The following is a 16,894-nucleotide window of genomic DNA, read 5'->3' as shown; positions in this document are numbered from 1 at the left end:
GGCACCGGGATCCTTGTAAAGGAGTCGATAGACGGGGCGAAATATTTAAGGGAAGAGAGATCGTGTTGATGAAGCAATAAATGTACTAAAGAGAGCCAGAGAATGGGCTGCTACAGTTTGCAGCTGGATAAAAAAGTTAAAAATAATTATACTCGCTCTGGCGTACTGGAAACGTGTAACCCAGGAGAATTTTAGGAACCACAAAGTTAATATTAAGTTCATCGTAGCTCATTGTAAATCTTACATATTCCCTACAGCACACCTTCCCCACCTCCCCCCTAAACCCCCGCAAATCCCTTGCCTTGTTCGCTCTTTCTTCTTGACGTAAAATTACCTGCTACATAATCACTCCGAGCTAAACTCGCCGGCCTCCCTCGTCTGCCTCCGGCCCCTCTCCGGGAAGCCGCCCCCGCTGCGGGCCCGCGCCTGGCACGGCCGCCGCCCGGGCCCCGGCGGCACGCAAACCGCGCACTCCGCTGCTCCCGACGCGCCCGGGGTTTGCACCCGTGTCCACTTCCCGTTCGCAGTAGGTCTCCCGCTCGGAGAACACCACCACAAGGAATTCCTATTCAGATGAACTGCCGGTTTCTGTTCAACACTCACGGGGCTGAGAGATCCCTCCCTCTACCCCTCCTTTCATTCAGTCGCTTGTTTAAGAATAAAATTAGGAGCCATCTTTATAATTTAGTTTACTTCCGAATATTTTAAATATTATGAAAAAAAAAAGCCATAAACAACGCTGTTATTCAAAACATTTTGAGGTATAAAACATAAAAAGATTTGGATTTTCTTTTTTTTTTTTCTTTTTCTTTTTTTTTTCTTTTGTAAAAAACACACACAGTGGTTTATTGAGTACTTACAACGTTTACACCTTCAATATTAATTAGATTCCACTTTTTCCCTTACGGACGGAAGTGCACATAACCAATAACTGTTGAAAACATCTTCAAATACTGAACGACCACAACAAAATTACAACACTAAATACCGAGTCAATCGAAACATTGGTGCAACTGCTTCTGTTGAAATATAGCTTTATAATCCCATGAATATTTATATCCAAAAGGCCAAGTATTAAAGATACACTTCACATACACACTAATGCCAGGGAGGGATTTTTTTTTTTTCCTTTTCTATGATTCTGTTTTCCCCACGTGTGTTATACAGAGCAAATAACATTCACGAAACATTTAGAGACATTACCCCTTACAAGCTGGAGTTTTCCTCTTCATATATGGAATGCTTTTTCCCTCTCCTTCAAATATCCACATTTTGGGGGGTTGGGGGAGAAATTGCACATAAATAAACTGGATTATTCCAAATACAAAGAGTCCTCAGAGGAGAGCTCACTACCGAGACTAAGAGGACGGCTCCTCCAGTCCTGCCGTGCTCACTGCTTGAGCTCCAAAGCCCAGACATGCTGCGGCCAGCCAGTCCTCCCTTTGGTTTTCTTATCGTTGCTGCTAACTGTGCTTTTCAAGATTTCGTTCTGGGGAGATAGGATGCGAGGGGAGAGAGAGAAACAGAAGGGGGAGAGGAGAGAAAAAAAGGTTAGATATATTCCTCCCCTTTCTAGGTCGCATCTGCTCTGCTTCGAGATCGAAAATTAGGAGGAGACCCGAGCTCACCGAGGCCTACGGGCTTCAAGAGCCATAACGGGGATCTCGCCGCGGGCGAAGCCGCCGCCCGTGGGAGCGGCGGAGGCCTATTCCCGCTCCGTGCCACCCCGCTGCTCTGCCGCAGCCGGAGCGCAGGGCTGGAGGCTGAGAAGCGCCAGCCATTTACGGGGATTACGATAAGGCCCCCCCCTAAACCATTCCCTCCCTGAGTGCGGGGAGAACCTGGGCACGTACCGGGGCAAAACACCGGACTTGCGGCCAGTAACATATGCGGGAATCCACCGCACGGGAGCACGCCACGGGGCCTACACGAAATTGGGCTTGCGCTGCCTGGCCTAAACCGACTCTCCCGTTAAAAATCAAAAAAGGTGAAGCGCCGAGTGCAGAGGCAGGAAAGCCTCTCTCTGCGAACCTCGTACTTGCCGAAGGCTTAAAGCTGGGGCTGGGCTTAGCAGGTAATCATGCCTCCCCATTTTCATTTAAGAGAGCAGAGGCTTGCCTCCTGCGAGATCACGGTTTGGGATACGGGACAAGAAGCAGCCCGGGAATAACCTCCCTGCGGGGCCCTGATGTGGCAGCCTTTTCCCCGCGGCTGCTCTCAGCCTCCGGGTCGGATCCGGACGCCGACGGCCGCTCGCGGCTGTGCACGGTCCCGCTTTTGGTCCGCAGCTACGGCCAGGGACCGGTGGGACCGAGGTGTCCCCCACGGGCATTCCCCGGCGACTCTGCCCAGCGAGGAGCCGGGTGCGCTCGGATGGGGCGCCGGAGGGCGACCGAGCAGCCTCCCCTCCGCTGCTCCCCCGCCCCGTCCCGCCCCGTCCCGTTCCGAAGCACTGACCAGCTCTTTCTTCCTCTTCTCTTCCTTCACGTCTGTCTTCTTGATCTCTGCCTTGAAAGCCTCCGCCTCCCCGTTCTGGTCGTCCTTCGCCAGCAGGTCCATGAGGTAGGCGATGTAGCTGGTGGCCAGACGGAGGGTTTTGATCTTGGAGAGCTTGGTGTCTGCGGGCACGTTGGGGATGCACTCCCTCAGCTCCGCGAAGGCGCTGTTGATGCTTTGAGTCCTGCGCCGCTCCTTGCGGTTCGCCGTGCCCCTGCGTTTCACCGGCCGGGGCCCCCCGAGCCCGGGCGGGCCGTTCCCGGGCGGTACCCCCCCGTAATGGGAGTGGTCCATGCCCGGCGCCCCGTTGGCGTACTCGGGGCTGTAGGACAGAGCCATGCTGTAGTCGGGGGGAGACATCTCCGGGTGGCTGCTGATGAGCCAGCCGTGGAAGTAGGGGTTCTCCTCGTGGCCACAGCGGGTGGCGGCGGCGGCAGCGGCAGCGGCGGCGGCAGCGAAAGGGTAGCCCTCATGGTGCACCACCGGGTGGTGGGGGAAGCCGCCCACTAGACTCATCCCCGCTCCCTAGAGCACCCCACCCCGCCCCCCCGGGCCCCAAAACAAAGGTTTCCCCTCCCCGCCCGCCCCCCACCCCCGTCGCAGCGGCGGGAGATGCTGCCCGCCGCTCACCCCTCAGCACTGCCCCGCTGCCCGCTGCCTCTCCATAGGGCGCTGCTGCAGAGTTCCCGCGGGTGCCCGAGCGATCCCCCCTCCCCGGGCGCCGCCGCCGCCGCTCATGCGTTGTGCCTCCTCCTCCTCCTCCTCCTCGCCCCGGGCCGGGTCTTCGAGGAAGCGCGCACAGAAAAAAAAAAAAAAACAAAAAACCAAAAAACACCAAAAATCTATGGAGAGATGTCGACCAAAACAAAATGGCTTGGCTTCCCAGCTTGGGATCTTCCTCGCCTCTTGCTTCCCTCCGCTCTCGCCAAGTCCGCCGCGGCCCGGCCGGGTGGTACTTACACGCGGCCCCCCTCCATGCGCCCCCGGCTCGGGGCGGGCGGGCGGGCGGCGCTGGCTCTGCCCTGCGCGGCGGCGGGGCCGTCAGTGCTGGGCGGGCGCTCGCATCTCTGCCCGCCGCGCCGCGCGGCTCAGCGCCCCGGCGCTCCTCTGCGGCATCCGCGCCGCTCGGCCGGGCGCGGCGGCGGCGGGCGGCGGCGGGGCTCGGCGCGGCGCGGGGCACTGGCAGGGCTCCCCGGCCCGATCTCCATGTACAGCTACATGTTTAGGGCCGCTCGGGTTAATATATGTCGTCAGAAGCGGCGGCCGCCAATGGCCGGGGCGGGGGCGGAGCCCGCCGCCCTCCGCAATAAAACTTTTTGATGTTCGCTCTGCTAATTGCCGAGCTCCTCTTTTAGGATTGGCTGCCCCTCCGCATCCCTAATGTAATTAAAACAAGGGGGGAAAAATTATCATGGAGGCAGAGGTTAATGCAAGTGTTTAGCAGATGCCTTACAGTAAAATCTGCATTAAAAAAAAAAAAAAGAAAAAAACCCAAACAACAACAAAAAAAAAACCCCAACAAACTCTTTAAAACTTAAATATCGGATAATCTCAAACCAGGTACAGTATAGATCCAAGAAGTTTCTTGGCAAAAGTCGATGTGAGAGCTTGATAGATCTGAGGTTGCTTTGGCAAAAGTGCTTTGTGCCGGTCCGGTAGAGGAACAAATAAAACCGGCTTCGGAGGACACTTCATCGATGCCCGATTGCGACAGGCATGTCCCAGCAGCGCTCCGGCTTATACTCGTATTGCTGGTTAATACACATCACGAGATCACTAGTTTCCGTGGGGAGGGAGGCGAAGCTGCTCTGCCTTGCCTGTCACCCGGCTTGCGGTCCGGGCTGCGCGCCTCCTGGCTGACCGAGGCAGAGAAGCGCGCGGGGCTCGGACGGGGATGGTTTTGAAATAATTGTTTTGAGATATTAATAATAAGTCCGACTCTAACTGATTTTTTTTCCAGCTTACTGCCTGCACCTATGCACCTCCACCAGCCTTCACTCGAGTGACTCGCGCCTGAAGTCGGTTTCATGCTTCTTGAACTGGTATGATCGGTAAGTAACCGAATATTTTTTACAGCATGTTCCGAGCTAATTTTCTAGCTTTTACTAACAAATATATAAATATTTCTCAGCATTCCTGCTTCTGCAATAAAAAGGACCAGCATCAGCGGAAAGCAGGTTTAGTTATCGAAAGGGAGTAGTTAAATGTTTGCTTAACAGCCAGGCCAAGGAGGAAATCTCCTGTAGCTATTTAGGTGCTTTGCTTTAGTAAGCTTGAATATATTAAAAAAGAGAAATGAATCTCAAACTGTAACTCATTGATAACTCGGAGGCGAGGTGCATTTGTTGTCATCCTCAAATGGAACCGAGCATTGCTAAATAGCTGCGAAATACAAAATACCCACCCTTATTTGTTCTGGCTGACGCCTAGGCTGATTCGGCGTATATTGTAATGCAGTTCTGCAATATAGGCAGTGTGGAAAACTGTGTCAACAGGAACTGAGAGGTCATAAATTAAAGAAAGAGAAAGACAGAGATGGAGGAGTCTGCGAAAGAAGGCAGCAAGAACTGCGGTCCAATTTCTGCAGTAGCTTAATGCGCTCTCTGGCTCCTCTGCAGAGGCTGTGGGGGTACCTCGGGGGAAGCATTGGGTGGTGGGAAGAGGGCGAAAATCATCTCGATGGGCATCGAGACGGGAGAGGAGGCAGGCTGAGCTCGGGCCGTCCCGGCGTGGAGAGGGCTGCCGATGGTTCACGGCGGCTTGTTGGCAGCCGGGGCTTTGCAAGTGGCTCTGCCGGCTCTCGGCGAGGAATGCCCTGCAGGCAGTGGACGGTCTCCACGGATGAGGCCGTCCGCCAAGGAGCAGCCTGCTGCGGTACGCGGGAGCTGGCTTCGTCGGGGAAATGCTAAAGACGGGGAAGAGTGCCGGCCCCGCGGTTCGGCAGGACGGGGAGTGTAGAGTCGGACCCGGAGAGGAGACGTGCACGGAGCACAGACATGCAGGCGTAGGTTTTTATAAGCATATACACATATGCGTGAGCGTCTGGGTGTAAACTGAGTACGAAAGTGAAAAACTAGTCCAGATGTAGAATTGATGTATATTACACGTATATCTTATACGTGCACACACTTACTGGTAGCCAGCTGATGGATATCTGTATCTATATACGTACAAGCACACGTGTATGTATTGTGTTAGACCAAGGAAAGAATGTGTCTGCAGTGTGGATTTTTAAATGTAAGGAAGGTTGTGGGCAGACCGTGCAGGCAGAGCCCTGGAGCGGCCAGGCAGCGTGCCCCCGCCGCTCGGGATGATATGTCTGCAGGGCGCAGCCTGGAAATCCACCCAGTTTCTTCCGCGGTTCTCCAGCTTTGTTTTGCTGCGATATATTCTTGATGGGAAGAAGAAGTGGACATTGTCAAGGCCGGAAAATTATTTTGGCTTGCAAACAGATGTGTGTTTCTTTACACTTTCCCTGTTTGTGTACGAGCTTTCCGATACACTGCAGGTTAGACTGCAACTGTGACAGTCTCTGTGACAAGACACTACGGCCGCTCTGATAACATCTCCAATGATGAAGGAAACGGAAAACATGAGACAGAGAAAAAGTAATAAAATGTACAGGAGATATCGATCAGAACACCAGTCTCCAAAGCTAGCATCGTGATTGCTTAATTAACTTTGGAGAAAGAGGATCTCTAGATAAAGCAACCAGAAGGATCTTCCATATATATGTATATATTTTCCCCTCTTATCCCAGCAGTTATTTATGAGTTTTACAAAGCGAGTTTTAGAGCAAATGCAACTCTCTTGTCCTCCCTCAGCTTTTAAATGCTCAGGATTTCCTATCATGAGTTGTAGTCTTTTCTGTTTGATCCACACGTTGAAAAATGCTGCAGCTCAAAGTACCTTTTCGAATACTATGCTCAAAGTCCGCTAAAAGCACCATCATTTTACCAATCTTACACTTAATTATTTTATTATAATTTTTTTTGTTGTGCACAAATCATATGGTAAAAAAGAAAAAACCAAGAAAAAAAAAAACAGAAAATAAAAAGAAACCCTAGTCTTATGTCACTTTATTTCCCTGCCAAAATAGTTGCATGTTAGGCGGCGATTTATTTGGATTCTGCTGCCAAACAGGACTCTCTTAGCTTGCCATAATAAAGAAATTTTGGTGGAGACTGTGCCGAGGCTGGTTTTCTCTTCCCCTATCCGTTTTTAAAAATTGTTTTAATCTTATTTTATTTTATTTTTTTCGGGAGTCGGTGTGTGTGGGGGCTGTATCGTTAGGTTATGCCCTGCGGTTCTTGCCCCTCCAGCCCTGCAACTCTCCGCGGGGCCGAGCGAGAGGAAGGGGCTGCCCTTGCCCCCCGGTGGGTGCCCGGCGCGCCCGGGGAGCGGGGCCCGGAGCCGCGGCGGGGGGCGGCGGGCCGGGCGCCCGCTCCGCGCCGCCGGGGCCACCCGCTGCCCTGCCCCGGCGCTCAGTCGCCGCCGGGCCGCTTATCGCCAGGTCACTTCTCTCCTCCGGGCCAAGACCAGGGTGGGAGTCGGGATAACAGAACAATAGAGCTGTGCTCCCCCCTTCTCCCCCCCGGGCTTGTGTGAATTAAGCTAAATTGCAAATTAAGCTAATTTTTCCGAATCAGTCGGGGAAAACCGTATGGAAACGGGGAAGAGATGCCGACGCTGGGTGGTCGGAAACCCACATCTGCTGGGGACTCCCGGGCTGGCTGACCTGAGAACACTGCACTGGGCCAGGCCCTGTGAGGAGCAGGCCAGGGGCAGAGAGGCGCCTCACCGGTGCCTGGGTAGCCAGCCCGCTCATTTGTTTCTTGACCGCACCTTCCTTTTGAGGAGCGTCCGAAACCGGGGGAACGATTATGGGGACAGGGCAGCGGCGGGAGCCGCAGTCACCACTGAGGTGCCCGGTACCGACGCCAGACGTACCCATCCCTGCTCCGTGCAGCAGCACCAAGATCTCCCTCTATGATTTTCATTAAAGCCAAGAAATAATCAGACGCACGAAAGCACCCCAAGGGTACCCCGTACTTTGCTTTTGAGGCGCTACCCGGGCCGTGTCTCCTTCCCGCAGCTCCCTAAGTACCGGGGTGCCGATTCTCTCTCCTTTCTCCCGGCTGCCCACCACATCGCTCTACCACCAAGTGCACGGCTTGAAAAGTCGAGACGGGTTTGAATTTATAGAGTGCATGATGTCATTGACCCGGGACCAAACGTATCAGAAAGGGGTATCATGCTCGGATGGATTTGGGGATGCTGGAGCATCCCGTGTCCCAGGGATGCGATGCATCCTATATTTGGGTCGTCGCTTAGGAATTCATCAAAGAGCATAAACACGCAAGAAAAGGGATTTTTGAAAAGAGGCATGGAGAAATATGATTTGGAGGTCAGTGCGGGTTAATGAAAAGGACTTGTGCCTAATGGGTCTGGCTTGCACCCTCTCTTGTGCTCACACAACCTGTATTTCAACGCCCAGGGCAGAGGGCGGATTGGGCCCAGAAGGCCCGAATTAATCGCTGCCCTTGGAGGTGAAGGAACCCTGGTTTACGTTACTATTATCGGTAATGAACGCCCACATATTTCAGGCATGATAATCTCGCAGCCGTTGTATATTAAAAAAAAAATAGATCAGGGATGAGAAAAACCCAAGCCACCAAGACACTGACCATTTCGTAAGTCGCAATGATTGGCAGTAAGCGCGGGACCCTACGCGTTTTAGCGCTGCATGTGCAAGCAATTATTCGAGGTTTGCTTATATTTGTGACTGAGCATCCAGAGTTGCATTTAGACCCTGGACAGGAATCAGGGAAAGAAAAGAAAAACATAACGAGTTCCAACCAAGAGCCCTTCTTTGTCAGAAGAATAGTAATAAAGACCTTACAAAATTCTGCAGTGAACACAGTCTGTCTCTATTTATTGGAATTGTTACGTGCATCTCCTATACATGCATGCATGTATAAACACGAACACGCTATTTTCCCAGTTAATATTTGTTTGTATTCCCGGGAAAGAACATCTTAAGAGTTTGACTCTGATGAAATAGCTCGCGAATGTAATTGCCTTCATTAACGAATATTTTGTCGTCCAGCATCTGAAGTTCAGACCGTGGAGGAAGAAGAAGGCTAGGCTGGCATCGTTTTGTGTTTAGGTTAACAAAAATCAACACTTCTATTGGCATCGTTTTGTGGTTAGGTTAACAAAAATCAACACTTCTATTGTCATTCTTCATGGAAAGTCTCCATTTAACGAGGCTGGGGTTTAAGAAGCCTTCATAGATCAAAGGTAACCTCGCTTGGCTTAAGAGAAAAGTCCCTCTGGAGCAGTGAAAATTAGCTGCAATTTGGCCCTAACTACACGACCCAAAATGTCGGTGTCGTCCTGTCGGTGTCCCTCGCGCCGTATACCTGCTGCACTGCACCCTGCTCCCGCTTCCCGGGATCGGCTGCAGCACACGGGCTCGTCCGAAAATTCCGCAGCCGAGTCCTACAAATGTCGGCTGCACACTTGTTGCAAGCATCAGCCCGTACCGCAATTCCTATATGCGTATCTCGGTGTAATTGATCTGGCTGAGTGAGGTCTTTTTGGTAATTTGGATACACCAAGTCTCCAGTTAATGACATATAATCAGCCTTTAGGTCACTTGGTCATTCTCTTATTACAAACCCCTCCTGCTCTCTCTGATCTCCTTTCAAACTAAATTTCACACAAACAAATAAAGCAAGACAGGGACAAGTCCTTAAAATGCAAGAGTGAAATATTGGAGAATTGCTCTTGGGGAACTATAAACATTTTTTAAAAGAAAAAAGCGAAAAGATAGGACAGAACATCTTATCGAGAAAGAGAGCATTGTGTACAAAACACGGAGGGAAAACCGGTCTGGCTTGTGTTAAAACTGACATAAAATTAAAATAAAATAATTACAAACAGAAATGCTATAATGTAAACAGAATACAGGAGATTTTACTAGAAACGCACGGCCGCATACCGTAATTTGTTCGTACAGACGATGCGATGATATAACCTATTTGTGGATACACAAAATGTTTATTTGCTGCGCTTTAGACGGAAAACCAAATTTCTTTATTCTTCTTTTCAGGAAAGTTAAGAAGCCGGAAAACTGAGGAGTGAATGTCATGTACCTCCCCAGACCTGGAGGGAAACGGAGCTGCGGCCAAAAGGAGTGGGTGTAAATGCGACAACAAAAATAAATACTTTATATCACCCTGCAGAACTTATTTTACTAAGTCAACACTTTGTTTTTCTGCAGTTCACCTTTTCTTTCCCCTAGGGAGAGACAATGCTCACTTGTTATTAGGTATTCCCTAAAAGTTTATTTTGATCCCCGTCCAGGTGTGTGTATACATACATACATACATACATATATATGTGTATATATATATATATATATATATATATATATATATATACATACATACACACATATATATACACAACCAACAGGCTGAGGTTCAGATGTGAGCAGAGGCTGGTGCGGTGACCGGGAAGAGGGGCGATCAGATGCTCTAGGTAAGAACCCAGGGCCCTACAGGCTGCGGGCAACTCACTGCAAAGCCAAGCCCCGTTGTTCGGATCTAAAGTTGACTTATAAAATCGAGAACGAGGAGATATCAATGTCGTTCAAGTGTCAGCGCTTTGAGAAGGCAGCCTGCAGAAGAAGACTGCGATCCACATTCCCTCACAGGCATTAGCGCCTTCCAAAATATTATCGACATTTTTACCGGCGGTCTCATTCGTGTGTAATACGGGGTTCAGGCAGGCGCTAATTGAGCACGAAGCGTGTGCGAGGTTGCGAGAATGAGTGTCGGGGCAGGCTCACACAGCAACAGAAATGGGAGCGATGGATCGAAGGAAAGGAGTGTCACAAGCCCGCGCGTGTTGGTGTGACTCATCTCGTTATTAGTTCAATACGTTCCCTGCCTTTCCGGGATTGCTAAGGGCTGTTTTGATAATTTTTTTTTCTCCCCCAAGCCCGCCTTTGGGCTACTGCGTTGAAGCATCAGCCCGTAGCCTCATGGCGATCCGACCCACTACATCAAAGAGTGGTGCGGGTCAGGGCCCCGACGCTGCTCTCCTCTCGGGGCGCACGCTCGGGGACACGGGCCGCCCCTCCGGGAGCCGCCGGGGACGCTCAGCCCTGCCCCGGCACTGCCCGGGCGGGGCTGCCGGCACCCCTCCCGCCGGTGCTGGAAATGCAGAGGCCGAGGGGAGGCGGCGGGCTGGCCCCCTGCCCACCGCACCTCACGGGGCGGCGGCCCCGCCGGGCTGGGGGCGGCTGGAAAGGGTTAAGCCCTTCCCCTCCTCCTGCTGCAGCCCCCTGAATGCCACTGCTTTCCTCTAGAGGTCTCATTAGGGAAACCCTAACTGCTATTTTCAACGTTTCCTCAATCAAGCGCCTTTAAATAGAGCTCCACAAACAAATTGGCGGCAAAAAGCGCAGATCTTGTCACGGGCGAGGCCGATTCAATATTTCACCTTGTTTGTTTTGTAATTACAGCCTGGCTTGTGGCTACCTGCACGCTGGGGCGAGTTTCCCTTGCCAGCCCCCCCGCCCGCCCCTGCCTTCCCGCCTCTGCCGTACAGCCTCGCAGACACCTTTCCCTGGGCTGGGAATTGAGCGGGACCGCCCGGGGAGCCACTGAGCGAGTGACCTCCGTCAAAACTAAAAAATCACCCGCGATCTCCCGAGCTAAATTTTTTTTTTTTTAAATTTTTTTTTTTTTTGGCGTGTTTTGCAACGTCTGCTCTGAAGCCACGAGTTTTCCAGCAGAAGGGACTTTCCCCGAGAACCGCCTTGCCCCCTCATGACGGGGTCAGGGAGCCGGCGGGCGGCCCGCCTGTCCCCAGGCAGGGCAGTCCGAGCAGCTGCTTTTATCTGCGGCACTCGCGCCCTCTCTCGCTGTTAAACCGCTCTTATGATTTGTTATATTTTCCACAACTGATTATTCTTGTTTGACTGTTGTACAGAGCCGCTTTAAATCTTCGTCAGGAAGAATAAAAGTTGTAACTGCTGGGACGGGTTCCTGCCGACTTGCGGGCTGGTGCGGGTCCACCTCGGTCACTGCACACCGAGCCCTCTGAGCCGCCGGGGCTCGATAAGCCTCCTTCCTGCGGCTCGGGGCGGCGGCATCAGCACAGATCGGAGCTAATTCGATTATGTCTGAAAGTCGGAGTGTAACAGAGAAGAATTCGGCGTTTATGAACTAAGCTGCTATATTTGCTTTACTATAAACCAACGATAATATTTTATGATGGAGGGGAACAGTGCAACGCAAAAAGGAAATATGACAATAAATCTCTTTTTATGGATTCTCTTTAGCAGCAAAACTTAGGATTCAACGGTTTTATGACTCAACAGTTTTGCAGGTACATCTAAAGATGCCTACACAGAAAATAATAACTCTTATTCCCTCTCCCAGCCACCCCTGGAACACAGAAATCCAACCCTGTGCCCTTCAGTTCAATGACAAAATTCCCTGAGATTTTCGTGGGAGCAATGCTGGCATAAGAGTTTACATCTGACCACTGCACGGATATGCTTTGATTATTTATGGTGCCACTGGCATTACTGGTAAACCTTTCATGGTTTATTGATACACAAAACTTCTCGTCAGAAGTAATGCTCTACTTTCGATCTCAGAATGAACACATTAGGCTGTTTTCTTTCTAGTTACTGTAATATTATTAAGGTTTGAGATAATTGATGAGTCCATAGAGCTAAAATACGGCTTTAGTTTTGAAGGGATTTTTTAAATGGGAATGACTAGCACGCTAAAATAAAGATAAGTACTTCAGGGAGAGGATTTTCAAGTGGTAAAGAATCTAATGTTCCTTGAATTAAGTGCAGATTCTTCACTTTGAAGATTTAAACCCAATATGTTTTTTCAGAGTCATGTTCCACTGTAAAAAACCCCAAAAACATTCAGACATCCTCGAAGTGTTTTGTATAATGCAAACATATTTGCATCTAAGGTGCTAAGCATATGCTTTTTACCTGTCTCCATGCCTTGTTTTAATTCTTTCTTATGACCAAGTCCTGATATTTCTTACCCTAAGCACCTAGATCCAGATTAAGTCACCTAAAAATCAAAGAATAATTGGTAGGTCCAGTGATCTGCAGCTGGGCTGCAGTGATTTGGAAGTGTAGATTTTGAAACACTTGCTTCACATATCACACAGTACCGAGCTTTTCCTATCTCAGCCTGCACACATACATGAAGTATGGCACTCTAAGACACTGGTGACTAGAAGTCGAACAGTATGAAAGTAGAATGCAGATGCAGCATATGCAGTTAAACATATTCTTTTCAAATAAGTCCTTTTAGTCAAACTTTTTTTTCCCCCCTGTGTGTGCGTTGTTTTTGTTTGTTTGTTTGTTTTTGTTTGTTTGGTTTTTTTTTTTTTTAATAAATCAGGCAAGTGCATTCAGAGATTTGATTTTATTAAGGAAAGTTGCAGAACAATCAGTTCAGGTATGTCAATCTAAATAATGTATGGAACAACATTTACAAAAGACATCCGTGAGAAAAAGATCATAAAAATTTACAAATACAAACCTCAGGAGTACAAGTTGTTCTGCTTAAGCCAAATTTTTGTCAGAGTGACGCCTATTTGTATGAATTGAAGTTGTGCATGTGCCTACTGTTGGTGGAAAAAATCGTACATAGTCAAGGTAGCTTATCTACCATTACCAGTCTTGCTTAGGGAGGCAGACCACAGGGCAGGCTGGTTTTACTGTTTTCCACCGAGAAAAGCAACCTGGACTGAGCTCCATTCTGTTACACTAGAGGACTGCAAGCATTTTTTTGCAGTCACTTCAAGGACGGCTACACTAGCCTGCAGTCTGCAATATGGACAGAGTAGTGGGAAAAATGAGTACTGCACATGCACACACCTTTTTTTTTTACCAAGGTCTCTGCCCTGCATAGCCTGGAGTCCACAAAGGGCTTCCCCTCTTTCCATTTGTGTACTATTCATAAAGATATGTCCTAGCTTGTAAAAACAGTACATTTTGTGTGATATGTTCATGCACACATCTGGGCTGCATGTGTGGAAAAGTAAAGGCACACACTACAAAAAATTTTACATGTGCAATTTTCCAAGTATGGGTCTATGGATCTATAATATAGCACATCTACAGTGAAGAAAATGTCATTCTTCTGCAGAGGAGGACATTTAAAGTGGCTTTCAAAGAAAAACAAAAAAAAAAAAGAAGTGTTCTTGGTAGCACTATTAGTAGAAGTTTATTTCTCCTGGTTGCTCCTTGATGTTTTCTGCAAACCAACTACGATGAAGCATTACTCCTAAACAGCAACATGCACTCAGTGATCAGAATATTTCAGATATTCATTACTATAGGCTGATGTAATTAAAATTAAAAACATCTGCTTTGAGGAATGCAGATTTTTTGGATGTAAATACTTCTACTCCCACAGTAGTTTCAGCTACTCAGAGAAGCAAAACGTAATGCCAAACAGTCGTCGTATTGTTTGACACAGAAGCAAATGGAACAATGTTGCTCCTAATGTTGTTGTTATTCAGTGGACAATTGAAATTGGATAAAGGCTTTCATCTGGGAACACTTTTCTAATACCTCTGTAGGTAATGGGAGTCCTATTGCCCTGCATACTGGGCAAGGTTCACCCCCATCTCGCCAAGACAGCTCCTGAAGAGAGGAGTTTGTGCCTGCGATAGGTTTTTAAGTGCTTGTCTGTTATCAGTTCACCGACACGGTTTTGCAGCTGAGGAGAGCGGAGAATGGAGCCCCAGCTGCTTGTGCGTCTGATGCTATCGCCTAATCCTGATTAAAGGCACCGTGGGTCAGAAATTCCTCTGCAAAGCCACGTGAGAGAAAACTCCTCCCTTTCGCTGGGAATATCTTCGATACTTGTGTCAGCTTCTCTTACACTGAAGCTGGGCTGGGCATGCTGGTTTAAGAAAGAGTAATGATGTGTACTGGCTACCACACAGCACACTGATTGCTGTGCTAATCACATGTGTGCCACCAATAGCAAAGGTGGAGTTGCACCCAGTACTGCCGTATTTCCGTGGGGTATTTCGTCCCTTTTGCCAGTCAGGCTGACTCTAAATAGAGAAAAAACACCAGACGGGGGGCTGCAAATGGGAAGTATCTATTCTGTTGATATGGGAATAAAGGAAAATGGAAGATAATCCGGGGGAGGACATGTCCATAAACTACATGTACTGCATGACTGAGAAAGCACTGTGACGTAGGAGTGCGCATGGTGCTACCCAAAATAATAGCAGTTAATGCCTTTTTCTTACTCAGATTCCTTAGAAATCTTCCACTTGGTAATTCTGGGTGTATCAGCAATTATGTATAAATGGAGCTCGTGAACACACAGATTCATTGCAGTCATGGGGATGCTACCTAGGAGGATAGGTTCAATTAAAAAAAGCCCAAAAAACCCCAAACAAACAAACAAACAATGAAACCCACCAAAAACCAAACCTAGATACAATTTAAAAAAGTTTTTTTCAGTGACTTAAAAATACTACAATTAAAATTATTATTAAACTAGATTAAATGAAGCAGAAATTTGCTTTCAGGCTTTAGAGCCAAGAATGTTCTTTGTGCCTCTGTTTTTGTGTTCCATGTACCCTGTGCTGTTTACATAAGGATTATCTTGTTTATTTTACAGAAATTATGCTTCATAGAAACTAATCAAGAGAATATTTCTTTTTTTATGACAAAAAGTGGATGTCAAATTGCTCAAGTTGCTTTTATACAGCATTCTTTGGTTTGTGATACTGTGATATTTAATGGAGTGTTTATAAAGTCAGATATAATAGTTTATCAGATCTTGGGCAGTCATAATAACAAAACTGCCCTTACCATGAGTGCGATGTACTGTACTTTGTAATTTACAACACAGCACTTGCTAAATTACTTCATAAACGAAGAAGGTTGCCTACCAAAGAATCAATGTTATAAGAACTAAGAAGTATTCTCCTAAATGTTTTTTCTGTTAGTCTCCGTACAAGCCTTTAGTAATAGTTTGGACTCAGACAAACACTGCACTCCCTGTAGCACGCAACACATGCATACTGTGAGATATTTTCCTATTTGAATTTCCAGTGGAAGACACCTTTCAGCTTAAAATACTCCATGTCTAAAATGCTATTCTGCACAAATAATCGGACAAAATTTGGAAAAGACCAAAAGAAAGCTGAAGATTTTACAGTGGGAATCTAATGGAACAATTCAAGTGGGAGTTAATAGGTTATGAGACCATGAATAGACAATGGAGCCTTTCATTTCTGTGTTGCTAGTCCAAGTCCTCACCAGCTTATGTCAAGTGTGCTTGGTGGATTTGCTGTAACAGCATGTGTACAGACTTCTTAAGCAGGAAACAAAGGCTGTGCCAATGAGTCCAGTCTTCCTCTCTGCTGAAGGTCCTGCCCTGAGAAATCCATCTGGCAAACAGCAGAAGACCTGGGTATGCATCCCAACATAGCCTTTCCCCATTCTTCTTCAAATTCCAGTCTTGTTATACCCTATGCACACTGTTTGCTCTTGTATAGAAAAGAAAGAGAACATAGACATTTAGAAGCAGAGAACTGTTATTTGTAAATTGTGACTGATTTTTGGTCTGCAAATAGGCAACTACCTTCTTGATAGTCTAACATTTTCTTAATCCTCATACTTTAAGCAGCTTCTGCAGTTATTCCTTATATGTATTTCTAGATAAAAAAACATCCTTATGGTCATTATGAAACCATCATCCAATTACACTTTCACCTTATAGTTTTCAATTTACCCTCTATATAGCTAAGAGAGAAAAGTATAATTCATATTTACATCATTAATTCTGGCATTTTTATGAAGAATAAATAAACATCAAATTCACATTTCCCTGTAAGCAGGTGTATCTTCTATCTGGACAAATCTAGTCCTTGTATTTCTAACAAGAAGTCTGAATGCACAAAAATGGCATCACTCTTTTCAAAAAGAAATGTGAATTCTTGATCAGGTTTTGATCTGAGAGAAGTACAGAAATGACACTCTGTTGGAGTTTTCTCTCACAAAAAAAAAAAAATCAACAAGGATTAAGGGCTTCCTTACACATCCAAGAATTTCTTGTCAAATTGCAAGAAATTGAGGAAGGATGAATGACTTTTCTCCTTATTTCTAGTTTTAGAGAGACTGTATGGTAGCCTAAACAAATTATTTGATATCAGGGAAGAGGAGCAGAGAAAGGGTAAGGTTTTGTGGTTGAACATGACATAGGCAGATAAACATTTTTCACCTACAAAACTTGATAACGTCTATTCCTAAAGGGTTTTAAGGGAGACCATCAAATACATCTGATTTATTGAATGACTTTTAGAAATCAAG

The 16,894-nt window shown here is 47.6% G+C and overlaps 1 protein-coding gene and 1 long non-coding RNA gene across 2 annotated transcripts; one reads left to right on the top strand and one right to left on the bottom strand.

The window, feature by feature from the left end:
• Positions 1 to 676: 676 nt before the first annotated feature.
• Positions 677 to 3,054, bottom strand: HAND2 (heart and neural crest derivatives expressed 2). Its single transcript, XM_002187655.7, has 2 exons — positions 2,458 to 3,054; positions 677 to 1,489 (listed from the first exon to the last, which is right to left on the bottom strand). The coding sequence occupies exons 1-2, from the start codon at positions 3,010 to 3,012 to the stop codon at positions 1,391 to 1,393; spliced, it is 654 nt and encodes a 217-aa protein (XP_002187691.2). The 5' UTR covers positions 3,013 to 3,054; the 3' UTR covers positions 677 to 1,390.
• A 76-nt stretch (positions 3,055 to 3,130) lies between these two features.
• On the top strand, positions 3,131 to 9,752 carry LOC115494981 (uncharacterized). The gene is made up of 3 exons (XR_012055622.1): positions 3,131 to 4,056; positions 4,457 to 4,547; positions 9,614 to 9,752. It is a non-coding gene; the product is annotated as an uncharacterized lncRNA (long non-coding RNA).
• The last annotated feature ends 7,142 nt before the right edge of the window (positions 9,753 to 16,894 follow it).

This window comes from Taeniopygia guttata, chromosome 4 (genome assembly GCF_048771995.1).
Source record: "Taeniopygia guttata chromosome 4, bTaeGut7.mat, whole genome shotgun sequence".
Taxonomy (NCBI): domain Eukaryota; kingdom Metazoa; phylum Chordata; class Aves; order Passeriformes; family Estrildidae; genus Taeniopygia; species Taeniopygia guttata.
The sequence above is the reverse complement of the archived record's forward strand: the minus strand, read 5'-3'. Positions and strand labels throughout refer to the sequence as shown.